The sequence below is a fragment of the Chrysochloris asiatica genome, unplaced genomic scaffold (genome assembly GCF_000296735.1).
Source record: "Chrysochloris asiatica unplaced genomic scaffold, ChrAsi1.0 scaffold00102, whole genome shotgun sequence".
NCBI lineage: Eukaryota > Metazoa > Chordata > Mammalia > Afrosoricida > Chrysochloridae > Chrysochloris > Chrysochloris asiatica.
Window position 1 is genome coordinate 2,516,383 of NW_006408620.1, and position 27,400 is coordinate 2,543,782.

At 41.6% G+C, this 27,400-nt stretch overlaps 1 protein-coding gene across 1 annotated transcript in view; it reads right to left on the minus strand.

Moving 5' to 3' along the window:
- MKL2 (MKL/myocardin-like 2) overlaps positions 1–27,400 on the minus strand; it is a 140,606-nt gene that overhangs the window by 52,501 nt on the left and 60,705 nt on the right. The window contains exon 2 of the mRNA XM_006867201.1: positions 2,404–2,469. Within this exon, the coding sequence (XP_006867263.1) occupies positions 2,404–2,469 (66 nt within the window). The remainder of the gene's footprint in view (positions 1–2,403; positions 2,470–27,400) is intronic.

Genomic DNA, 27,400 nt, shown 5'->3' on the forward strand with positions numbered 1-27,400 from the left:
ACCTGAATTTAGAGACCATCTCAATAACAGATCAGATGCATCAGACACTAATGACTGAAGACCAGAGGAGTTGTGGGATGACATCAAGGACACGAAGAAAGCAAAAGGTCATTAAGAAGAAGGAGAGAAAGAAAAGACCAAAATGGATGGCAGAAGCGGCTCTGAAACTTGCTCTTGAATGTAGAACAGCTAAAGTGAATGAAAGAAATGATGAGGTAAAGAGCTGAAGAGAAGATTTCACAGGGCAGTTTGAGAAGACAAGGTCAAGTATTATCATGGGATGTGCAAAGACCTGGAGTTAAGAAACCACAAGGGAAAAACATGCTCGGCAGGTCTCAAGTTGAAAGAACTGAAGAAAAAATTCAAGTCTCTAGTTATAATATTTAAAGATTCTGTGGGTAAAATATTGAGTGACATGACAAGCATCCAATGAGGAAGAAAGAAACTGTCCCAGAAAGAAACGGATGGCTCAACTGTTTTAAAGGTAGCAGTGTGCGTTCAAGAAACAGGACTGAAGCAAGAAGATCAAAAGCTGCGCTGAAGGCCTTAGGGAAACCATGGCTCCAGGACCTGCTGGAACACTAACGGAGACGTTTCAACAAGTCAAGACGAGGCTGGAGGCATGCACTTGACTATATCAAGAAATCTGGATGATAACTACTGACTGAAAAAGATTTATATTTGTACCCATTCTAAAGAAAGGTGACCCCATAGAATGCAGAAATTATAAAACAATATCAATATCAAACAATTATCACATGTAATTAAAATTTTGCTAAAGAGAATTCAAAAATGGTTGTAGCATCACATTGACAGAGAACTACCAGAGGTTCAAGTTAGATTAAGAAAGTGACTTGGAGCGAAGGATATCAACGATGATGTCACATGGATCTTGGCTCAAAGTGGAAAATGCCAGAAAGATGTTTACTTGTGCTTTATTGACTATGCAAAGGCATTAGACTGTGTGGATCATAATAAACTATGGGTAACATTTCAAAGAATGGGAATTCCAGGATACTTAATTGTGCTCATGTGGAACTGTACATAGACCAGGAAGCAGTCATTCAAACAGAACAAGGGGATACTGTGTGTTTTAAAATCAAGAAAGGTCGGTGCCAGGACGTTGTATCTTTTCATCATTCTTATTCAGTCTGTATGTTGAACAAATAATATGAGAAGTTGGATTATGTGGAGAAGTAAACGGCATAAGGATCGGATGAAGACTCATTAACAGTCTTTAATATGCAGATGACAAAACCTTGTTTGCCGAAAGACTTGGAGAACTTGCTGATGAAGATGAAAGGCTATAGCTTTCAAATGTTGATTACAATTCAAGGTAACAAGCAAAAAATTTTCTAACAATAAACAACATCATGATAAACAAAAGACTACAGTTGTCAAGGATATAACTGTACTTGGATCAACAATCTACGTACATGGAAGCAGCCGTCAAGAAATCAATGACATATGGCACTTGGCAAATCTGCTGCAAAAGACCCCTTGAAATCACTGAAAGACAAAGATATCACTTTGAGGACTGAGATGCACCTGACTGACCCAGGCCAAGGGTCAAAAGCTGGTCAATAAATAAAGAACATGTACGAAGAATGATGTGTTTGGATTATAGGGCTGGTGGAGAATATGGAATGTATTGTGGACTGCCATTAAGAGTAAAGAAATTTGCCTTGGACGTAGAGTGAGAAGGTTCCTTAGAAGCACGGATGGGGAGACTTCATCTCACGTAATCTAGATCTTTTATCAAAAGGGACCAGTCCATGGAGAAGGACATCATAATTGGTAAAGCAGAGGGTCAGTGAGAAAGAGGAAGACCCTCCATACTATTGCTTGGCAGAGTGGCTGCCTCTATGGGTTCCAACCTAACGAAGACTGTGAGGATGGTGCAGGACTGGGCAGAGCTTGCTCTGTTGTACACAGGGTCTCTCTGAGTTGGACTGACTCAATGGAAACTGACAACAACATAGCACCAAAGGTGTTATTCTGAATCAGTAAGTTAAAATAGCACAAGGTTGTGAATTCATTTGATCATGTTACTGCAAGTCTTGGTAATCTCGGAACCATTATGTACAGTGGCTGCTTCAGTTATTTTAAAACTAAAGAACATGTTGGTACCTGATATAAAAACTGACGTTAGCCCGATTACAGAACTGTAAAGATGTACTTTGTAGAATATAAAATTCAAGTGCATCTTTTAAGTGGCATTAAAAATATATACATATCAACGTATGTATTCTAAATGATTCTCTTAGGTTGGCAATGTTGATGCCTGATTTTGTCTTGTATGTTGGTTACTTAGGCACAATTGAGAGCAGAGTGAACCCAGGCTCCCCATGGAATGCCTGTCTTGTCAGGTCCCGTTAGAGAGAAGGACACTGCAGATCTTACGTGGCATGATGCCCTGGTCCACGAGTTGCTCTCTTGTCCTCCTTTGTTGCAGCCTCAGCTGGAGCACTGTGAAGGGAAATGGCAGGGTTAGTGTGAATAGGCGACTTGAGACATTCCAAAGAAGACACAATCGAGCTTTATTAGATATCTTCTGTTTCGTAACTGAACAGGAAGGATATTACCTGGCAATGTCCAATGAGTAAGAAGAAAATTAGTTTGTGGTTTCTGCCTGACTGATGAACTTTCAAGTTTATTCAATGTATTTTTTCTTTCTTTCTGTAGTTAGGTAAAAACCTTAATTTAATAAATAAAACTAAGTTTTCTTATTTAAATATATTCAGATAGTACCCAGCAAGTAAGTAAAAGTTGTTGGCTTACACATTAAGACATTAATATTCTGAAGAAATAGAAATGGGATTCCTTGACATCCTTTACTTTGAGTCTTCTTTAAACAATGCATTTTAGGAAACACTGACTTATTTGGAGGGATGTACTCGGTCGTTTGAACTGCAAAGTCGGCTGTTCAAGCTCACCAGATGCTTGCTCCTTGGAAACCCTATACTGGGTCGCTAGGGTCAGAATTGACTCGACAGCACTTAACAACAACAACTCCATTTGTAACAAACTTTAAATAGCTTAACTGAAGGGTAACTGCACAATGAATATTAAATCTATGAGATCTTACTAGTGGCCCAAAGGAAAGTTACACATTGCTTTGTGTAATGTGTATATTAGGAATGAAAATTTAATAACCTTTATACAAACACAAGACCACATCTCACTTGAGGAGTTCTAAAAAAGCCACAAACCAGTTGACACCGTATCATTTTAATAAAAAAAAAAGAGGACGTTTTTAGAATAGGTAGCAAACGGTATCCAACGTAAAATGTGAAAATCCAGTTTGTCACATTTAATAAAAAAATAATACACCTTCCCCCAGATTTCTCAAATATTTTTTCCTTCCTTTTATAGAACGTGTATTTCTACTGATTAAAAACGAAAGTAACTTAAAAAAAAAAATCCTTTCTGGATTTAAATTGTCTTCCATTTTAAGTTTACATTTTTATTTTTGTTTTTAATTATGGATGAAAACCAGGGTTACATTATTAAGTATCTGCCTAAGGACAGTCAACATGGGAAAAAAATTTACTTTTGCCTATTTCTTAAACTTCAGGTAGTACTAGTACTAAGGGAGGGAAAACAGAGAGAATTCCCTGAGGTATGGAAGTCTGGCTCTAAAGCACTTCAGAGGGCAGCTCTGCCGAGTCCTTCAGATGCAGAGACTGTGGTCTCACATCCACTGTCTGTTGCTGAGTGCAAAGCAGTGCAGAGACGTCCATAGACTTCAAAGAGTCTAAATTGCATAATGGCTACATACTGCTAGATTGGAATGTCATCTTTTATTGAATGCAGAAATAAAGTGTTTTTGAGGGTTGTTTTTGGAGGTGATGGTGGGAGGGGAGGAATTCTGGTGGTACAATGGGTTAGGTTAAGTGTTTGGCTGAAGTTTGAACCCACCAGCTGCTCCGTGAGAAAACGACGTGGCAGTGGGAGTCAGTAACCGGGACAGCCTTGGAAACTAGAGGTCAGTTCTACTCTGCTCTACAGACAGGGGCAGTATGAGTGGGAATCGACTCCACCGCAGGGGGGTTGGTGTGGGTCTTTTGTGCGTCACACAGCTTCATTTATACCCCTTCTAAAATGGAACCAAATGACACATTACACAAAGCAAAAGAAAATTTCTACAAATGAAAAAAAAAAAAAAAAAGAAGCAAGTTTCTCATATTAAAATGATTCTTTGGATCAACTGTGCTCACATATATTTTTCCCTGATAACTGATACTTAATTGGCGATAACATGTTCCCACTATACTTCAGTAGGACCAAAATAACCAAAGAGAGGATCCAGGGGTCTGACAGCTCCCACATGCTTACATACTCTTAACTTTCGTCTGTCACTGTTGAAGTTAACGCCTGTCTGTGTTTAAGAAGGTTTCATTCAAGAAGCAGCATCCCAAGACAAGAAATACTGAGAGGAGAAAAGAGCCAGAGCAGCTCTTCAGTTCATAGGTGGATCCTTCTGGAAGGTGACGGTCCCTGTCTGTAAAGAACCTCTAGCAGGTATATCTCTCCTTTTTCCAAGTGAGTCTTCAGAGAAAGCCAGAAAAAGAAAGGGAAATAAAAGCAGTAGCAGCCTCCCCCCCGCCCCCCACACACAGACACACACACACACAGACACACACACACAGACACACACACATACATACATATACACACAGAGACACACACAGACACATACACACACACAGAGATACACACACACACAGACACATACACACAAAAGCACCAAAAGTATGAGACAAATGTATCAAACACAACTTGTATTGCTGGCTGAATGGCATCTTTGAACATTGGATACATTTGCAGTAACTTGATTTGCAAGCCAATGGTGATGACAAGAGCCCAGGGGTCCTGGCCCTGGCATCATGTCCTGACTGCACAATGGTCAGCCATGCCATCTCTGAATCGAAATCATACTTTCATGCTAAATGTATCTGCTCTCACAGGGTAAGACACAAAGTAGATGTCACCAATTTAAGAAATATACCAAAAATCAAACAAATTTTTATCCATTCAATCTCTGTATTGTTGTTAAGTGCCATCGAGTCAGTTCCAACCCATAGTGACCCTGTATAGGTTTCTGAGGAACAAACAGCTGGTGAACTTGAACCGCCAACCTTACAGTTCAAACTGACTTTGCAGTCTATATGCACACCAAGACTCCATGTCTATATGACAACACAAAAAACCTGGACTCACGTCATACTGCTTAAGTGTAGTCCTGGTGTGGAGATAAGCAGTGGTCTGCAAGATTCAACTGCAAAGTTGGTGGTTCAAACCCACCAGCTGCTCCTTGAGAGTCATAACCAACTTGACAGCACTTGACAACAACATACAGTAAGTGGTAGGTCTTATCAGCATCATTTTTGGAGTCCTGGTGTGGCACTGTAGAATACGCACTGGACCGCTAACCACAAGGTTGGTGGCTCAAACCCAACAGCCGCTCATCGGAAGCCCTAGACAGGGGGTCACTATGAGTCAGAAGTGACTTGATGGCACTTAACGGCAACATGCTGCTTGAAGAATAACTATTACAATCTGTATCTCCTCACTGCCTCTGTAATTTTCCCAAGAGGCAAGAATACCAGGCAGTAAGTATTTAAAGCAGCATGGCCTATCAGCTTCCCCGAGGCATGCTCATTACTGCGGTGTGAGGGGGGCTGCCTGTATCCACACATGGGAAAAGCAGCAGCAGTGGGAATGGAGGGTCACTAGCAAGAGCTTTGATGAGTTAGGGAATGACAGAGGACGTGAAGCTCCATTAAGATGGCTGATCTGCACCTGTACCAACAGGTGGACAGTATGGGGCACAGTCCACTGCAGCTGAGGCACAATGTCCTCACAATGTCCCATTCAGGAGACTCGGGTATACTGCCCTTGCAGTCAGTGTAAAAGCACAGTTACAGTACTGCTTCAGAGCCAACGGGCCCAGTCACTTACAGCTTTGACAAAGGCTCTTTGGAGAACTACCTTACAGGAGCATACTTTAAAAAAATACTAAACTTCCTTTCAGTAATTCTGATTCATCAAGCTAACACATAATGAAGGACAACAGATACCTACACCTTAAAAGACAGAATGTTCCAGCCCAGGATGAACAAGGCTTTAACAATGTGGGTGGTCTAGCTTTCATGCAACATCAGAAAGTGGGAGCTGGACATAATGTGGCCTTGTTTAGCTAGGACCTTGAGGGGTAAAATGCCCTGAAACTAAAAGACCAGGCTCTTTTCCTGGTTGTCAGATCAAGACCCTTGCTAAGTTCCTCTGGGACCTTTATCTAGCACCCTATTTTAATGCAAATAAAGAGCATCTTTTACACTTGTCAGCTAACTGTCCCCTCTCACCAGGAGGTAATTTCCTAAGTATGCAAGGCTACTGAAAAAAACAACAACAACAAGGGAAAAAAACAGCAACATGTGAAAAACAAAAACAAAAACACCTGATATGGTGGTACTTGAGAAGGAAGAGGGCACAGCTGTCCCAAGTAGAAGGTGTGCATTTTCTGTGTAAAAACACAGTAGGCCAGTAGACCCTCTCTCTCCTCCTGCACTTTTGTGGTCACTCACATCTGTGTGGAGGGAGGTCACTGGGCCTGCCGCACAGCAGGGGGTCTCAAGACAAATGATCGGACTGGTGGGTCGGCTGGAGGATCATGGGAAAACCGGATCCAGCTGATGTGTTGACAAGCTTGCATTTCTGCAGCCACACACTGATGACTAGACCCTGGTCTAGCACAGCTTTCTGGTGGTGGTCCTGCTGCTGAAGTGGTCACTCTCATGTCTGAAAACGAAGCCCAAGGACACCCTCCTCCTGGTGCTAAGCTGAGCAGATGAGCTGTGCTGGGGACTTGGCCTCTCTCTTAGTAGTAAACGGGCTCAAATCCAGGTTCTTCCATGCCTCCAGACATCTTGCAAATTGATGCATGCACAACGAAAAGAATCAGCACTGGACTGCGAACCACAAGGTCGGCAGTTCAAACCCACTAGCTGCTCCTTGGAAACCCTATACAGGGTTGCTATGAGTCAGAGTCGACTTTATGGCACTTAACAATAGCAACACCGAATCCTCAGGAGAAACAAAAGAATTCACAAACACTCAGTGAGTGACTGGTACAATTGCTCAGAAAGTGTGAAACCAGAATTCGTATTACAATTGCTCACCTACAAACATTTTTAAAGAATGATTTTCTCTTTCGCAAACGGAGAAACCAAAATCATCAAACATCCAGCGCTAAGTTGTCCTTTGGTTTAAGATGGTTGAATTTCAGTGGGTTTGATTTTCTCAGAAAAGGGGAGGGGGGAAGGGCAGATATAAATAAGTATATCTCATTATACAACTGGCACTACTGTCTTCATGCAGAAATATCGATCACAAGTTGAGGAATCGATGACAGCTGTGTATTTCCACATGACAAAATTCACAACAGGTGAGCCAATGACCCCCACTACTGGAGGGAAATGAAGTTACCAGAGCCATTGGCACACTCACAAAACACATCTCTCTTAACCAGCCTGAGTCCAAACACAAAACAAAACTTTGAGACACAACCACTCGTATCATGTTGTTGTATTTCTTCTTTCTCTAAAAATAATTTTTGATGCTCTATTTCTACAAATACGACATTGTACATACAATGATAAGCATTAATATTTTAATAGCTATAAATTATTTCGCTGGACGGACATCACTTGTTGTTAAGTGCCGTGGCGTCTGTTCTGATTCACAGTGACCCTGTAGAGGGTTGCTGAGAAGTAGCTGGTAGGTTTGAACTGACAAGCGTGTGGTCTGCAGTCCAGTGCTGACCCTACAGCGCCACACCATAGTTTACTATCTAGTCTCCTATTACTTGGCACTTACGGTTTTTCCAATTTTCCAACTATAAATAATGCAGTGGTGATATTTCAGAGCATAAAGTTAATTAATTCCAGTTACTTCTTTAATTCAAATATTATTCCTAGAAGAAAGAATACCCTTATGTGGTCTATATAGGGCATGGCCATAAAGCAACTAAAGTCGTTGTGTGCAAAACATCACCTGGTGAAATTACACTAGACATTTTGAGAAAAAAAAATTCATTATTCACTTTTTACAATATCACCTCTTAGAGTTAACATTCATGTTTACTATTACATTTCCACAAATAAAAAAACTAATTAAAAAATTTAGAATGCATATTCTTTTTATAATATGCAAATTATATCAATAGAAGTATTCTGAGGTCTGCTACACATGATTTCTTTAAAATGTTCAAAAATGTTGGTTTGAGGACCAAGATGCATCTAACTTAAACTACGGTATTTACAAAAATCTCATATGTGTGTGAAAGTTGGACAATGAATAAGGATAAGGCCAACGGCAGAAGAATTAATGCTTTTGAGTTCTGGTGTTGGAGGAGAATATTGAAAGTACCATGGACTGTCAAAAGTACCAACAGATCTGTGTTGTAAGAAGTACAGCCAGAGTGCTCCTTAGAAGCCAGGATGGCCAAGTTTCATCTCTCATACTTGGGACATATTATCAGGAGGGACCAGTACCTGGAGAAGGACATCATGCTTGGTAAAGTGGAGGGTTGGCAAAGATGGGGAGGACCCCCAACGAGATGGACTGGCGCAGCAGCAGTACAAATGCACTCAAGTGTAGTAATGATTGAAGCTGGCGCAAGACCAGGCAGTGTTTCGTTCTGTTACGCACAGGGTCATTATGAGTCAGCAAGGACTCAATGGCACCTAACAACAACAACAACACTTCCCTGAAAAATTCTGTGCTCTTCAATTTACTCCATATCAAAACAGCATGGACTCAAATCGTGTTCCTTCTATGTATTTTTCAGGTTTGGGGAATAAAAAGTCTGAAGGGGCAAGACCATGGCTGTAGTGAAGGTGGGATAAGGTTTCCCAATAAAGTTCTCACAGGACAGCCCTCGCTGACCTTAAACATTGAGTAAGTGCATTACCGTGATGGGAAAAAAGTCCTCGGTGCAATGCCCCTGGCTTTTTTCTCACCAAAGCAGTTTTTCATGGAAAAAAAAAAAACTTCATAGTAAGTCCCAATGGTCATCCTATGTCCTTTGAGAAAATCTATCAAGATGACCTCTTTGGAATCCCAAAAAAGTCGCCGTAACCTGTGAGTTGACGCCTCCGTCTTGAATTTGACTGGTCCAGTAAATGCCCTTATAAGAGGTCCTGTTTTGATGGCACTTGCTCTCTGGATTGCACTGGTAAATTGAAGACTCATCCTTAGTTATGATTTGTTCCGTACAATTGTCCCCAGCTTTGACCTTGCTTAAAAGACTGATGGAAAGAGATCAGTTCTTTGAACTTGCTGATCTTCGTGCAACACTTTTTGGTACCCATCCGGCCAAAACCTTGCTGTGGCCAAGATGTTTGCTTAAAATTTAAAATGCCAAACCATGTGAGAATCCAAGTTCAGCAGTGATCAGTGATAATGCTTACAGTCTTCTTCCACCAGTATGTGGACTTCAGCCACAGTGTCTTCATTTGTTGAGGCTGACTGTCTTTCCTTTCTTGCTTATTTTGGAGGTCCTTCCCATTTCCCTTAAAATGCTTGATCCATCTAAAAGCTGTTGTTTTATGTGGTACAGCCTTCCCAAAAACTTGATGCAAAGCTTCAATGACTTGGGAAGATGTCTACTTGAGTTTTGTTAAAAAACTGTATTAGTCCTGATCCTAAAATCATTCCCTCATGACTGATGACAGAAAAAGTACCCATGTTTTTCAAGGCACCCTAACGAGGCCAACACAAGTGTATTATTACTGAGGGTCCTATGGGAAAAACAAAACAAGACAAACATACACTAAATAAAAATTCTATATAAAACTGTGCACAGCAAAAATCCCAATTATAAATGTGTATAAGAAAAATAAACATATAGATTTTCATATTCCTGGTGTGGTGCTGTGGGTTAATGCACTGGACTGTAAAGTTGGTTTGAACCACAAGGTCAGCAGTTCAAGCTCACCAGCCGCTCCTTGGAAACCTTATACAGGGGCACCGTGGGTTGGAACTAACTCAGAGGCACTCAACACCAACATTCAAAATATTATAAAGTAGTAAACTCTAGCCTTAACCAGAATCCTAACCTTATCTTTTAAATGAAAATTTTTTTATGTGGATATTTTTCTGTGTGAGCATTTTTCCATTTGTACATTTATGACACTGGGTTTTTACGAGGGCCATACGACACCTTCTGGGAAAGAGAATGGCAGGCAGCCATGGTCTTGGCGATTCTTTGTAAAGAGACAGATTTCAGATGCGGGGTACGTGGGAGGGTGGGTTGAGGAGGAGAGGGGAGGTAAGGCTCTGCCTGCAAGTTAAAACAGGATCCAATGTAATTTATTTAATTACATGACAATGAATAGAAAGACAAAAAACCTTCAAACTGCTGAATCATGAGAAGTTAAAAAAATCTAAGCAGTTTGTGAAGGTTGGATAAACCAGAGAGAGACAAAGGAAAAGGCAAAGATGACAAACTAAAGAATACTATAATACTGACCATGCATTGACTGGACTTCTGGTGTGCTGCTGCAAGATAAGCACTGAACTGTGAACCACAAGGTCAACAGATCAAAACCACCAGTTACTCTTCGGAAACCCTATATAGGATTGCTATGAATCGGAACCAACTCGATAGTGCTTAACCACAACATGTGTTGACATTAAAATCAATGACATGCTAGCGTAGTGGTTATGAATTGGGATGCTAACCTCAGGGACAGCAGTTTGAAACTACCAGCTGCTCTGTGGGAGAAAGATGAGGCTTTCTGCTCCTGTACAGATTTACAGCCTCAGAAACCCTATGCAGGGTCACTATGAGTTGGAACCGACTCCATGGCACATCACCACCACCACCTTGAAGCAAAACCAAGTCCTGGTTCTAGTTCATTTTCCCAAACACGTCTAAGTTATTAAGAGAATAGAATACAGTGGTTGGACTTTGGCTACATTCATATGGCCAAGGAGCTTCAAAGAGTTCATGGGAAAATTCCACTGTCTTTTCATTCCATTTTTCCATGAATTTTTTGAAGCCCCCTCATGTTTTTCAAATAGTGTTACGTAGAAAGTCACAAATACCTCTAATTAAAAGATCTATGCTTTATAAGAATTTCCCCATTTTTTGTTAAATTGAAAGTTGCAAAGAAGATTGAGGGGAAATTAAAAAATAGTGGCACATGCCTCCGAAACCCTGTACAGGGTCGCTATGGGTCGGAACCGACTCGATGGCATTTAACAACAACAACATAAAGAAAAGGTCAGAGAACAATTAGGAAGACCCTCAGTGAGATGGACTGGCAAAGTGGTAGCATCAATGGGCTCAAGTGTGGTAACAATTGTGAGGCTGGCCCAGGACCGGGCAGTGTTTTGTTCTGTTGTACACAGGGTCTCTCTAAGTCAGTAGTAACTTGATGACGCCCAACAACAACAACAATAAAGAAAAGTAAAATCAGTTCTCCCCACAATAGACCTCTAGTCTCCTCAAACTAGAATGGCTGCAGGAAACGTTTCATGCATATTCCAGCAATATTTAATAAATACTCAAAAGAAATGAAATATATGAGGTGAGATCATGTAACTCAGGCAGTTTGGTAACTGACTTTTTAAAAAAACTCTTTACTAATGACTGAATTCGTAGTGGAATCCACCATATGGATATATTAGTTTAGGGACACTTGATGTCTACTAACCAAAAGGCTGGCAGTTCAAGCCTACCCTAGCTGCTCATTTTGAGGGAGAAAGATGCGGCAGCCTGCTTCCGTAAAGAAAGACAGCATTAGAAACCCCATTAGGGTAGTTCTACTCTGGCCTATAGGAATGTTATGAGCCCAAATGAACTCAATGGCAACTTTTTTTTTTTTTTTTTTTTTTTTGTAGCTGTATCTATATAAAATCTTAGCAATAGAACAGGCATTTAAATTTAGGGATACGTTGTCATCCAAAAAGGTCGTACCAATCTATACTGTCCTGTTCATATCCTTTTCCCCAATCTGTATCTCTGGGGTTTAAGGTAATTTTGAATTCAGAAACAAAGTGGACCTTAAGGCTAGTGGTCCAAACCTACCAGGTGCTCCTTGGAAACTTTAGCCTAGTAGGTTGAAACCTGGATGAGGTCACTAGGAATTGGAACAGACTCAACGGCACTTAACATCATCATCCTCTGAGGGTACTGACAATATCATGCCAAAAATCCCCAACAAAACAAGACGAAATAGAGTCTGGTAATACTAATAAGCAGTCAGAGTCTTGGTATACAACTGTAGGGGGGTAAGCACTAAACTGCCAACCACAAGGTCGGCAGTTCAAACCCACCAGCCACTCCTATCCAGGGTTGCAATGAGTTGGAACCGACTCGATGGTGCTTTACAACATCAACAATAAGCAGTAATGAACCAAAAGAATCCATGCGGAGGGGGATCTACTACCACCAAGAGAGAAGAGCCAGAGTGGCGTGCACAGCCCTGTGCTGGGGTCCTCGTGGATCCAAGGGAAGCCTGATCCATGGGGAGCGCCAACAACTGCTGGGCCTTCCTCCCAAACTGGGACCCAACAGAAGAGTCTTCCCTGGCTGGGGACCTGGTGCTGTGAATTTGAACTTCTAGTCTCCTAAACCGTGACTCCTGGTGTGGCGTTGTAGGGTCAGCACTGGACTGCTAACCACAAGGTTGGTAGTTCAAACCTACCAGCTGCTCTTTGGAAACCCTATACAGGGTCGCCCTGAGTCAGAACCGATTTGATGGCACTTAACAGCAGTAACAACAAACTGGGAGAATCAGTTTCTGGCTGTGAAAGCCAAATTAAAAAAAAAAAAAGACTTAGTTAGATGACAGAGCTGGTTCCTGATGCCAGAAGACAACAGTTATGATGGTTTGTCAGGAGTTCGGGTCTGGCTTTCTCTTACAAATCACAAACTTACATATATATGTAGAATGTTTCTGTTCAGGGTAAGACAAAGGATCTCACTCTCTGTTTTTCCTTTGGGTTTCTTCAACTCCAACACAGCTGAGAGCTGTGCAGAGTTGAGAGATATTTAAAGTAAAATCTACAGGACTTACTGAGGGACTGGCTGCTGGGTTCCAAAGAGAAAGATTTAAAAAGAAAAACAAAACAGTAGCTCCTGGGTTTCTGTGATGCAGAGCACACTTGGCTATTAGGGCATGTTGGAATTAGAAGTGTAGATAATCAAGAGGCAATGAGTCCCATGTGTCCAGATTTCAGATGGTAGGTAGGTCTTGGCTAGAGACACAGGAATTTGCTAAAGTAGCACACAGAGATGGAGAAGGCAGAAAAAGGCCCAGGACAGAGTTCTGAGGACAGTCAGCAACTAAAAGTCCATTTACAGGTCAGACTAGGTTGAAGATCCAACTAACAAAAAAGGAAGCTGGAAGACGCTACCTAAGAAGTATGAGGAACCTGGAAGGTGTGTGGATGAAAGTTTCTAGAAGGGGCATGATCTCAACTAGGTGGGAAGCTTCTATTTCATACACAGAGGTGCTACTTTCATGGAGTGATGGGATGAAGTCAGCGGAGGTGGGTACGGAAAAGGAACAGTGTCAATGTGGCTAATGGAAGGCAGGCTTTCAAGTAGTTGTCCATGAACAGTAAGAGAGACGGTGAAAGCTTAGAGGATGTGGAGCTTTAAGTTGGAAGACAGTAGAGCAAGTTTGTAACTGATCAAGTCAGGAAAGTGTTGAGCAAGGTGCTCAGTGGCTCTCAATTGTATCATTTTTATCAGAGAAACACACTACAAGACACACACTTAGAACCTTGAGCAGTTCTTTCCAAAGCTCTTTATATCAGATTAAAGGTTAGCAGAAAAACAATTTAAGACTGCCCAGTATCATGGAATTCCAGTAGTCATTTTTGGTGACTTAATCCTCTAATGATTTGATATCTCCAAGAACAGCTACCCACATTCCCTGCCCCATTGAATTCTAGGTATTAGTTGTTGCCTCTATTTCCCCAACTAAACCTCATCCTTATTTATATTCCTGGCACCTTCCACAGTTCTTGGTACACACAGAAGTTTTAATAAGCGTTTGTTTTATTTGATTTTGCATGGTATGCTTAGAGGCATATACCTGAGTTACTATTTTCTAAGAGAAAAACCAGGCCAAATTTAAGAATTATTACCAGAAGGATTTTCTTTGGACACGTGATTATTGTAGGGTGAAACTGAAGCTGTGTTCCCTTCATTGTGTGAATTTGGGATTTGGAGTTATTTTTGAATTAGTGTTGGTGGTGGGAAGAGTAGACAGCATCTAATTATGTTGTTTTGATGGGAAAAGAAAACGAAAAAGGAAAGGCCATGGACAAAAGACTAAAAAGCCCATGAAAGAGTGGTGGTGGTGGTGGTGTTATGGCGTGGAGTTGGTTCCAACTCATAGCGACCCTGCATGGGGTTTCCGAGGCTATAAATCTTTCCGGGAGCAGAACGCCTCATCTTTCTCCCACGGAACAGCTGGTACTTTTGAACTGTTGACCTTGCAGTTCACAGCCTGATTCGTAACCACTATGCCACCAGAGCTCCGTATGAAAGAGTGGGGATGCTAACTTCTTTTCATCTCCACTTACAATTACTGTGAAATTCACACTGTTAGAAAGGAGACAAGGACTTAAGTAGCCTCATAGTTCATAAAATATTGCCACAGACTTTTGGTTATATTGTCAGAGGTCTACTTACAAATACAGTTCTTCTTACACTCGATTAAAAAAAAAAAGGGAAAGCAGAGAAACCCAACATACAACGGCATTTTGTTCTGCACACAGCGTACTGTCTGCACTGATTAACTCAACTCCCATCAATACTTCCTGTCTGAAACAAAAGGAGAGCTACACAGCGTCCACACAAAACAAAATAAACCTCAGACAGTGAGAAGAGCCAGCAGCATTTGATTGGGAATTTTTATAGTATGACTGTTTTCAGTTTAAAACAGAGACAGTAACAAGCTCACTGAAAAACACACACACATACAACAACAACAACAACCAATCTGCACAAATCAGTGTCTGGTACAAAAGTGAGGCTTTACAGGAACTCATTGGGAAATGATGCCTTTCATTTCAAAGTAAGCATCTAGTGCATCTTTACTTAAGCACCCTGGGTGGCCAGTATAGTACGAATTTTTGGGGTCGGAAGGGGCTCCATGGCAGAGGTGTGGTAATGGGAGGAGGTGAAGAGAAAATTCTAGCGGTGTACACTGGAGGTTCCCTGCATTAGTCTGCAGCACGAGGTCAGGAAGATGATGTTTTCCACAGCAGCCGGGGAACCAACAGGAACGAGACTAACTCTGTGGTTGGCTGCTGCTTCAGTTACCATGGAAACAGACTGCTAAAATGGGGCATGTTTCTTTAAGCTGATCATACCTCCACATCAATTCTTCTTCTTCTTCTTTTTTTTTTTTTTTTAATATCGAAAGTTGGAAAGAATTGAAAGTTACTCCTCGTGCTGTGATGATATGCTGCCAAGCCAGGGGCTTGGTACATCAGTCTGTGGCAAGACACATGGTTAACAGAGACTCTTGGTTAGCAACAGTGGAGATACAACTAGGAGAACGTAGTCATGTCATAGACTTGTACACATAGAACTGGTGCACGCTCTGCTGTGTACAGTCTCACCAACAACAGAAGCAAGATTAATTATAAAATTTAGTTTAAGACGAGAATTTCTGTTTTGGTTTTGAAGTAGTGGTGATAAAGTGCACGGTGGGATACATCAAAGGGTCACACAGACCACAGGTCAAAAGCACCGCTTTGCTGCTGGAGCATTAGCAATGCAGAGAGCTGAAAACAATATTTGATTTCTCTTTTCAAGCAAATAATTCTAAATTTGTAGCATGGCGTTGGCTCTATGACTGAATTTTCAGATTTCTTATTCCATATGACTCTAAAAAGAGAGTATTTCCCCCCTCTTGTTTTTGGGGCAATCAGAAGTGTTTAAAGGTTGTCGTTTGGAGTGCATTAGGAAACAGGCAAAAGCTGTTTCCTAATCCCTCTATCATGGAAAAATGTAAGTGGCAGGAAAGATTCTGAAATGCCTGAATCTGAAGCTTGGAATGAAAGAACAATGAGCAATGAGGCAGGAAAAGAGCAGACTGGTGCTCACCTGCAGCTTTCCCCAGAATAGTCAACACATGCTAATCTCATGAAGTCACTGGATCCAGGCCCCATAGCCTGGTTGTCCTTCCTGTTTGGTGGCTGCAGGAACAGGAAGAACATGTGTGTGTGTGTGTTTACATGCCAACACGTCCACATTTATGCTTGCTGTTGTGCATTGTCTAGTCCATGCTGACTCCTGTGGCCCTTGCAGAACTGCATGGAAATGCCCGGAGGGTTCCTATGTTGCAGTCTTTATGGGAACAGACGGCCACGCCTTTCTCCTGAGGAGTCACTAGGTGGGTTCGAACAACCAACCTTTCAGTTAGCAGATGGGTGCTTCACCACGGTGCCACCCATGCTGCTGTATCTATGCATAGAGACATGTAATTCTATCAAGCACACATGATGACCACTGAGAAATGTCACATAGGCTGTATGCCATCCTCACACCACAGAACAGTGCACAGGAAACAGAGGGCATGACACCAAGCAGCCATGCACCCGCTGCCAGGCCGCTATCCCTCGCCATACAAAGCAGCACATGGAGATTCTGATGATTGGATACTTGTACTGTTTAGATCCCAAGATAGGCAATCTACTGGCTCAATACGACCCCTGCTTCCACCTGAATGAACAAGAAAAACTGTAACCCAGTAGTAGAGAGAGAGATGCTCGCCACAATTCAGCTTCTGCAATTCTCTAGATGAGAAATGGAGTCATCCAGACCGGGCCTCCTATTTCCTCAGACCCTGGATTCAGCTGGCAAACCTTCGGGTCACCTGTGCCTTTACCTGCTTCAAACCTTGCAACTCGTTTTCATTTGCCCCAAATGGAAAAGGTGGTGACGTGGGGCAGACAGATAAGCTCTTTTTCTCTTGAACATTTATTGAGTGTTCATGTTGAAAGCTTACCTTATATGACCTCATTTGATCTTCACAACAACCCTATGAGTCGGATACCAGTATTTGTTTATACAGAGAAACGTAAGCATTTATTCCAGCTCACTCAGCTACTGCGGTCAGAACACTGCTCCTATGGAAGGAAGCCTTACCCTCTTCATGTGCCTCCTTAGTAATGACAGTGTAAGGCTTCCATGGAGCAGTGTTCCAAAATCAACCAACCAATCAACCAAGCACGGCTTAGCACACGCACATAAACATTTCTGGATATTTTATTCAGTCTTGACCACTGTGCCAAATCACCTCAGTAAAACTTTTGGCCACATTTTTATAAGAAATCCTGTAAATTTCATTCACGTACATCCACAACATTCACGGAGAAGATACAATGAAATGATCCTGTTTTCCATTTTGAAGCCTGCTTAAAAACCCTGATAGAAGCAGTCGTGATTACGAAAATGGCCCTATGTTTCAAAGTTACCTAACATTTTCTTGAATTCTTCTAATAAAAACGAGAATGAGCACGACAGGAGATTATCAATTACAGCTGTGGTATCGGCACTAAATAAAAAAGAAACTGCTCACTCCCCAGCCACAGACACAGATGGTCATCATGTCACCAATTTCCCCTTTGAGATGCTGGAATCAGGAAGGCTTTTCTGATTATTCTAACCTAGGAGGTTAGAATGCTCCTTAGCAGTAAGAATGGTGAGACTTGGTATGTCACATACTTCGGGCATGCTATCAGGAGGGACCAGTTCCTGGAGAAGGGCATCTTGCTGGTAAAGTCAATGAAAAAAAAGATCCCCCGCCCCCAAAAGAAGGACTGACACCGCACTGGCTCAAACGTAACAAGAATTGTGAAGATGGTATAGGATTGGGCAGTGTTTCATTCTGTTGGGCATATGATCACTAAGTGTTGGAACCAACTCGATGGCACCTAACAACACAACAAGAAGGTTCCTCTGAAATCTTGTCACCCTTACTGAGTGAGAAGCACTTACTGACCATGGATTATGTGCTTCGAACACCAGTCACACCAGGTGATGTTGTGTCGAGTCTGACTCATGGCGTTCCCACGTGTGTCAGAGTGGCACTGTGCTCCACAGGGTTTTCAATGGCGGACTTAATGGAAATACATCAACAGGCCCTTTCTTCTAAGGTGCTTCTGGGTGGACTTGAACCTCTAGTCTTTCAGTTAGCAGCTGAGCATGTTGCAGACACAGTGAAGAAAATAGACCCATCCCCTATCCCCAAGAGTCCACAGTCTATGGAGACTGTAGTAAAGTAGAATGAAGGAGGAAGGGGTCTGCTGTGGTCTGAGGAGGGAGCCCCTCTGGAAGAAGGTGAGGTGAACTCAGAGTGAGAGGCTGAGTGTCAATCACCCGGGGCCAGCAGGATGAGGGTGGGGGTGAGGGAGAGCATTCTGGAACATAACAGGGAGGGCGGAGAGACAGGGCCAGCTGGTAGGACTGTGACCCCGTGGATTCTGGACTCACCAGGGGCCGTGGAAACTCCTTGCAGGTAAGAAGCAGTAGCACCTGGATGATGATCGCTCTCTGTTTTTGGTGTCGTGGTAAAATAAGTGTAACAAACTATCTGCCATTCTAACCATTTTTCAGTAGTGAAATGCACATAAAAAATTAAACGGTTTTCACCATTTCGAAATGTTCAATTTAGTGACCGTAGTGACATTCACCATACTTTCAGCCAAATGTTTCTCATCTCCCTACACAGAATCTTAGAAGCCTTGGTGGAGTGTTTAAGCTCTCAGGTGCTCAGCGGGAGAGAGACGTGGCAGTCTGCTTCTGTAAAGATGGAAACCCACTGCCGTCTAATCCGACTCACAGGGACCCTACAGGGCAAACGCGAACTGCCCATAGCGTTAGCAAGGCTGTGCTCTTTACAGGAGGAAGCAGATCATGAGGTCTTTTCTCCTGCGAAGTCAACCACCAACCTTTCAGTTCGCAGCTGAGCGTTTAGCCACTGGGTCCCCAGGGCTCCTCTCCATCTCAATCAAAGCTATGAAAACAAGATGACTGGAAGAAAGGTTGGTTGGTCTGCTCCAGTAAAGAGTACAGCCCAAAAACCCTCCTGGGCACTTTGATTCGCACCTATGTGGTCACTAAGAGTTAACTCACTAGAATTAACTCACTGGGTTTGCTTTGGTTTTATCAACAGAATTTTAGTTCTCTTGAGTAGTAACTGTCCACTTCCTCCGTCACCCTGTCCCTGGAAACCACTAATAAATCACTGTCTCTATGCATGGAAGAACCACTCTTGAGATGAATGGAGGATGATGGAGTGAGTCGAGTGGGTGGGGAGGGCTCTGTTGAGTGGAGTAAAGGGGATGAAGGGTGACAGCAGCAATGACAACGTGCTGTAGATAAAGGAAGTACTTTAAAGGTAGAACTGACAGCTTTGGTGACAGAACTTGTCACCTAGGGGCTCTAAGTGGTGAGGAAGAATCTCAAGGGACATGTAGAGGCGTGCTCCAAGTCAGGTTTTTGGGGTGAACCCTTGGGTGGGCAGAGATGCCTTCCAGTGAGGTAAGAGACCTGGAAGAAAAGGGCTCCAGGGAGGCTCAGAGGCTACTAGAGGCGCCAGGAAGTTGAATGACTACACAGTTCCGGAGATACCGAAGGGTCTGGCCCTCACAGTCGGTAATCACTGCTCAGCTGAGCCACAGCATCTGCAGTTTTCTTCTGCTATCTCTTTCGGGTTCGTTTTGTTTTAAAACTCCTGTAGGATCACTGGTCACTCATTCTTCAGGCTGTGAGCTCCTTGAATAAGAGGTTTATGAAAGTTTAAACCATAGGTCAGGAAACTCAGTCCGCTAAGTAAAATTGTTTCAGTGAAAAATCAAATTATAGAATTTCATCTCAAAAGGAGATGTGCCCATCAAAATGGACTGAAGTCGGAAAGAAGGGTCTTTTACTTTACTCAGCTGAAAAAAAAAAAAAGAAAGAAAGAAAAGAAACAGGTAAGTCAGTTCACGCAAAATCAAATCTGAGTCTTGGCGACCCCTGTGTATCATTTGGATCTTTTTACGCCCCTGGAGTCCTGCTGAGTGAGGTGCTGTGGGCTAATGCGTCAGACTGCAAAGCCATCTGAACTACAAGGTTGGTGGTTTAAGTTCACCAGCTGCTCCTTGGAAACCCTATACAGGGTCTCTATGGATCAGAACAGACTTGCTGGCACTTAACAACAAAAACATCTTACACTCCCCTAAGGCGCTCTGGTAGCATTGTTGTTATGTGCCGTGGAGTAGGTTCTGACTCATAGTGACCCTGTAACTGTACAGGGGTTCCAAGGTTGTAAATCTTTACAGGAGTAGAAAGCCTCATCTTTCTCCGGTGGAACAGCTGGTAGTTTCGAACTGCTGACCGTAAGATTGCAGGCTGATTCGTAACCACTACGCTACCAGAGTGGTTATGAATTGGGCTGCTAATCTATCTCAAGGTCAGCAGTTGGAAACTATCAGCAGTTCCCGGGGAGAAAGATGAGGCTTTCTGCTCCCATAAAGATTTATAGCCTCAGAGACCCTGTGTAGGGTCACTATGAGTCGGAACTGACTCCACAGCATACCACCACCACCATCTTACTCTCCTAATTAATTTTTTTATATATCCATAAATACCTAGTAATAATTCTTTGGCACAATATCCTCACTTGTATGGAACATGAGCAGAAAACAGAAGAACAATTCCAAGAGAAAAATGTTGCAAAATGCACCTGCTTTACTTACAGAGAACTCCTTACCACAGATTTAATTGTCTGTTTCCCATTACGCCTCAATGCATTAGTTGAGTCAACAATAAAATCAGAACACCATGCTTTCATGTTGTTAGTCTGTTGCCTTCCTTAACTAAGACAAGCAGCCAATCAGGAAAGCAGCAGATGACAAAAATCAAACAAGAAATTAAAACTCTAGCCATTTAGTCATGATCTGGAGTCCTGGTGTGGAGCCATAGGCTACGCACTAAACCTCAAAGTCGGTTTGAACAGCAAGGCTGGCAGTTCAAACATATCAGCTGCTCCTCAGAAACCCTAATTCAGGGTCACTATGAGTCGGAACCAACTTGACAGCACTTCACACCAACAGTCATGATCTAGGGACAACAGGCATGATCTAGGGACCATTCTATGCATGGGCCAACAATCCTATGCTCCTTAGCAGTTCCTTAAAGGGACCATTTTGGATTAGTCATCGATTTCCAATTAAATGATAAACTATGACTGAAAATAAGAGTTGAAGTTATTCTGTTTAATAAGGCAGGATAGTGTACAATACTCTTTCAATACTTGTTGCATAATCATTTGACTGGGGGAGGTAAGCTGCTAGGGGTGAGTCCAATCATATTTCAATCTCTACACAGTGTTATGATCTAAGAGTGGAGACAGTACAGAACCATTTCACAATGGTATAAGGGAAATGGGATAAATGCCATTAAAAAAAATACTGATAAGCTACTGGAATACAGAGGAGGGATGAACTGATTTTAAACTGACAGGAAACGGTACTGGAATGTGGTTTTCACAAAGACAGTGAGGGGAGTCCTGTGCAGAGCAGCACTAAGGAGGAAAGTGCAGAGCAGTGACACCCCACAGGAGTTTCTGTGACGTCGGGAAGGCTCTGCAATCTGCCTGTTCAATGGCGAGTTTGAGAGGCATGAGTCAGTCAAAGGTGGCTTATCAACCTTCATATATTCAGTGGGATGTCCCATGTCCTTTCAAGACCCTGCAGACGTATTGCACATGGCAAATCTGCTGTAACAACCGAAGATGTCACCTTTGAGGACTCAGGTGTGCCTGACTCAAACCATGGTATTTCCAACCCCTTGCTGTAGGATCAGCACTGGACTGTGAACCACAGGTTGGCAGTTCAAACCTACCAAGTGCTCCTTGGAAACACTACACAGGGCTGCTATGAGGCAGAACCGACTTGACAGCACTTAACAACAAGCAACAACAACACACGAATGTGAAAGGTGGAAGACGAAGGAAGATGACCAAAGAAAACTAAATGCATTTTAAATTACAGTACTGGTGAAGGATATTGAATACCCAACACATGACAAGTAGAATGAACACATCTGCCTTGGGAGAAGTACAGCCACAATGCTTCTTAGAAGCAGGAATGGCGAGACTTTGGACATATCACCAGGAAGGACCAGTTCCTCCTGGTCAAATGGAGGGTCAGCGGAAAACAAGACCCTCAAGGAGAAGGAGTGACACATTGTTTCATTCTGTTTTGCTAGGAATTGGAACCAACTGGACTGCAACTAACCAAAGAAACAAAAACTTCCAAATTAAAGAACCAAAACCCATGAAGGGTTTAGTTGTACAAAGCTACTTTCTTGTTTTGGTCAGTATTGTAAATATATCCACCACGCAACTTTAGTCAATTAATGTTTTACAGGTGTACAACTTCCTGATGGCAATGAGACATCCTAGGCTGTGCAATCCCACCCTCAGTCATGTGATTTTCCCTCCCTTCCATCCTGGGTGGTGGTTGTTAAGCGCCGTTGAACTGGTTCCGACTCATAGCAACCCTGGATACTGTTTCCAAGGAGCAGCTGGTGAGCTTGAACTGCTGACCTTGAGGTTCACATCGACACTGCGGTCCAGTGCTTCATCCCACAGCATCACACCAGGACTCCTCCATTCTGGGTAACAACTAGTAAAATTTAGTCTCCATACATTTGTCTTTTTTATAAACAAGTGTGCTTCAAAAAGTTCTGGAATCCTGTGCTTGTCAGTTTCATTAAAGGCTATCTGCCTGGAGTCTCCATGGGTAGAAGATGGGCTGGTTGGGTCTAGTCCCCTCACTTCCCAGAGGAGCCCAGGTTCCTGATGTGCCAACTTCCAGTCCCGCTGTCTGCGCCTCACCCTTAAGCAGGGCATCTGGGGAGCAGTGTGGGTCTGCTGGATTAGGGCCCCTCCACCCCAATCCCTGCTCACCAATGAAGGCTAACTTTACTCCCCACCTCCAAAAAATGTTCATGAAAAATTCTATTATCTTTTCATTTTTTCCCACAAACTTTTTGACGCACCCTCCTGACACCAAAAAATATTTATCCTTTTGTGATTGACTTATTTTGTTCAGCATAATGTCTTCAAACTATACCCATACTGTAGCATGTTTTAAAACTTCATTTCTCCTAACACTGAATACTAACCCACTGTATACATGTGTCACACTTTACCCAAGCATTTGTTGATGGGCATTTCAGTTGCTTCCACCTTTTGTCTATTGTGAAGAGTGCTACACACTGGAGTATACATGTTTTTGAGTCCCTGCTTTTAAGTCTTTTAGAACATACATAGAAGTGGAATTACTGGGTCAAATGGGAATCCTGGTGTGGTACTGCTGGCTAATGCATTGGAATGCAAAGTTGGTTTAAACTGCAAGGTCAACGGTCAAGCTCACCACTATACAAGGTCAAGGTCAAGCTCATCATTATACAGGGTCGCTGTGGGATGGAACCGATTCGATGGCACTCAACAACAACAACATGGCATTTCTATGTAGTTCTAGACTCCTGGTGTGGTGCTGTAGGATAAGCAATGGACCATGAACTACAAGGCAGGCAGTTCAAACCCACCAGCTGGTTCTCGGAAACTCTGTACAGGGTCCCTGGACGGCACGAACCACAATGCTAGCTCTACTTTTAGATTTCTGAGGAACGGCCACAATGTTTACCACAACAGATGTACCAGTTTGATTTTCACCAGCAATGAATAAGGGTTACAATTTCTCTACCACATTTGTTATTTTCTGTTGTCTTTTTAAAATCTTACGTATCCTAGTGTGCATGCAGTGGTACCGCACTGTGTTTCTGGTCTTTGTCTCTGATGGCTAATGATGCTGACCATCTTTTCTTGTGTTTGTAGCCATCTGGATGGCCTCTTTGTCAAAGTGTCTATTCAGATCCTTTGTCCATTTTGTGACTGGCGTATCAGGCTGTGAAGTTGTACCTATGTTTTGGTCATTAGATTCTTGTCAGATAGATGGTTTCTGATGATATTCTTCCAGTTGACAGCTGTTTCATTTTTTGGTAGTCTTTTGACGAAAATAAATTTTTAATTTTCATGAGGCCCCATTTATTTATTTTGTCTTTTGCTGTTTGTGTTTTTATACTGGATACTCCACAACTGAAAGCTAACTCTGATAGTATTGCCTCTGCTTGTTTTTCAGAGAATTTCACTATTTTAATTTGTATATTTAGGTCCTTAATCCATCTTGAGTTTGTTTTTATGTATAGTGTGAGACCTGGATCCTGTTTCATTCTTCTGCGTGTGGAAATCCAATTTTCCCATTTAATGAAGAGACTCTTCTTTCCCCATCAAATGGACTTAGCATCCTTAACAAATTTCAGTTGACCATAGATGTCAACTATGAACTCTCAATACTATTGAGTTGGTCTATGGGTCTATTGTTATACCAGTACCAGGCTGGTTTGATCACTGTAGCTACAGAGTATGTTTTACAAACAGGAAGTGTGAGTCTTCCTACTTTGTTCTTCTCTTTGAATACTGCTGTACAGTATTTGTGACCTCTTAGCCTTTCATATATATATTGAGGATCGCTTTTCCACTTCTGTGAAAAAACTGTTGGAATTCCGCTCAGGGTTGCATTGAATCTATATAGCATAGTGATTACATGTCGGGCTGTTAACCTCAAGGCCAGCAGTTCAAAACTACCAGCTGTTCGGCTGGAAAAACACGAGACTCTCTGCTCCCGTAAAGATTTACAGCCTCAGAAACCCTGTACAGGGTAGCTATGAGTTGGAACTGAGTCCTCAGCACATAATCACCACCACCAGCACATACTGCTTTGGGTAGTAATGACATCTTAACAATATTAAGTCTTCTACTCCATGAACATGGGATATCCTTCCACTTGTTTGTCTTCTCTAATATGTAGAGTAGCATTTTATAGTTTTCACTGTAGAAGTCCTTCACACCCCTGCTTAAGTTTATTCCTATGCATTTTATTCTCTTACATGCGATTGAAAATGGAATTGTTTCACTAATTTCCTTTCGGATTTCTAATTGATGGTATATAGAAACCCAATTTATTTTTGTCTGTTGATCCTGTACCTTGTAACTTTGCTAAATTCTTATATTAGGTCTAGAAGTTTTCTTGTGGACTCTTAGGGATTTTTTCTCTGTATAAGATAATGTCATCTGAGAATTGAGATAATTTTATTTCTTTTCTAATTTGGATACTCTTTACTTCTTTTTCTGGTTTGGTTGCTCTGGGCGGTTGTTGTTGTTGTTGTTAGTGGTGGTGGGTGTGTGCTGTGAAATTGGTTCTGACTCGTGGTGACCCTGTATAGGGTTTCTAAGGTTGGGTGTGTGCTGTGAAATCGGTTCTGATTCATGGTGTCCCTGTATAGGATTTCCGAGGTTGGGAATCTTTACAGTAGCCTCGTCTTTCTCTCCTAGAGTTGCCAGTAGATTGGCACTTCCGGTCTTACAGTTAGCAGCCCACTTCCTAACCCACTATGGTGCCAGGGCTCCTTGTTCTGGATAGGACCTCTAACACGATATTGAATACAAGTAGTGAGGCTTGTATTGCACCCTTGTTTTGTTAACAATTTCAAGGGAACACTCTTCATTTTCTTTTATTGACTGTACTGTTGGCTGTTTTTTTTTTTGCATATATCCTGAATCATACTGAAGAGATTTCCCTCTATTCCAATTTTCTTAAGGATTTTCTTCAAGAAAGGGTACTAAGTTTTATCAAAAGCTTTTTCTGTATCCATAGAGATGGTCATGTGGTTCTCTTCATTTGTTCTATTGATGTGGTATAACATGCTGACTGATTTTCTACTGTTGAACCAACTCTGCATCCCTGGAATAAATCCTACTTGGCTATGGTGTTTGACTCAATATGCTGCTGGATTCTGTTTTCCTAGTATTTTGTTGAGGATTTTTTCATCTATATTCGTAAGAGATATTGGCCTGTAGTTTTCTTTTTTCTTGTGGTGTCTTTATCTGGTTTGGAGATCAAGGTTATGTTTGCTTTATAGAAGGAATCAGGGTGTACTTTTCCCTTCTTTATCTTTTGGAAAAGTTTAAACAATCTTGATGCCAATTCTTTTCTAAATGTTTGGTAGAATTCCTCAGTGAAGTCATCTGGTCCAAGACCTTTTTTTAGTGATAGGTTTTTAATCACTGATTCGATTATTTCACTTGTTATGGGTCAGTTGAGACTTTTTATTTTCTCTTGAGTCAGTTTTAAGTAGGTTGTATGTTACTGCAATGTTTGATAATGATGGACTTTAGCGAGAAGTATTAGTGCTATCTCAACACATATTCATATTAAGCCTTTTCTCTGAATTAAATAATATCAACTTTATTTTCCCTCAATTTTCATAATTTATCAATTATTCAGTTGTCAAGTCAGAGCTATTTGTTTGAAATACTGTTCATTAGTTACATAACCAGAAATAAATTTAAATCTCATCCATGCAGAACAAAGCAGAAAATGTTCTGTACTTTTTGTGGGTAACTCAGAAGTTGAGCTGCCTGATTACTTTTTAGACAAAACAAATGAAAGGAGAATTATTAATTTTGGATTTATTTGATCAGAATTCCTACCTAAAGCAGAAAACAGCTGAAAATCCCAATTACAACTATTAATTTTATTTATAAAAATATTTATATAAGCTTTAACAAAACTGTGGGATGATATATGCTTTATTAACCACACAATTCTCAACTGTGTTGATGATAATATTCATAAAATGTTTCCCCTTTTTGAATGTTCAATAGACTCATTAGATTTTATTTTTATCACGTAAAATCTTGAAACTTAGTAATTTTTGCATGTAAGTCCGTTTCTTTCCCCAATAATAATTTTGCAGTCAACAAGCATGGTCAACAGTAACATAAATTCTAAAATATTCAAACATAAGCAAGAAATAAAATTACTTGAGAATCCTTTGCCACAGACACATGTTGGAAACTTCAGAAAGACCAAGCTTGTGTGTATGTGATTGTAATTAAACTGATCAAAATTGATCCTTCCTTCATTACTTGTTATTGTTGTCAAGTGCCATCAAGTTGGTTTCAACTCAGAGAGCCCCTGTATAGGGTTTCTGAGGAGCAGCTGGTTGGTTTACAATCCAGAGCTGACCCCACAGTGCCATACCAGGAGTCCTTCATTCCCCAAATACTTATTATTACTCAGACATAAAAAGAAAAACCACTTTAAGTTGTTCCTTCAAACAAAGATGACGGGAAATTAAATGAGATATAATCAATATCTTAAATTGAAATCCCTTAATATATTTGGAAAGAGTCCTAATGGTAAAGCACTTGGCTACTAACTAAAAGGTTGGTGGTTTGAATCC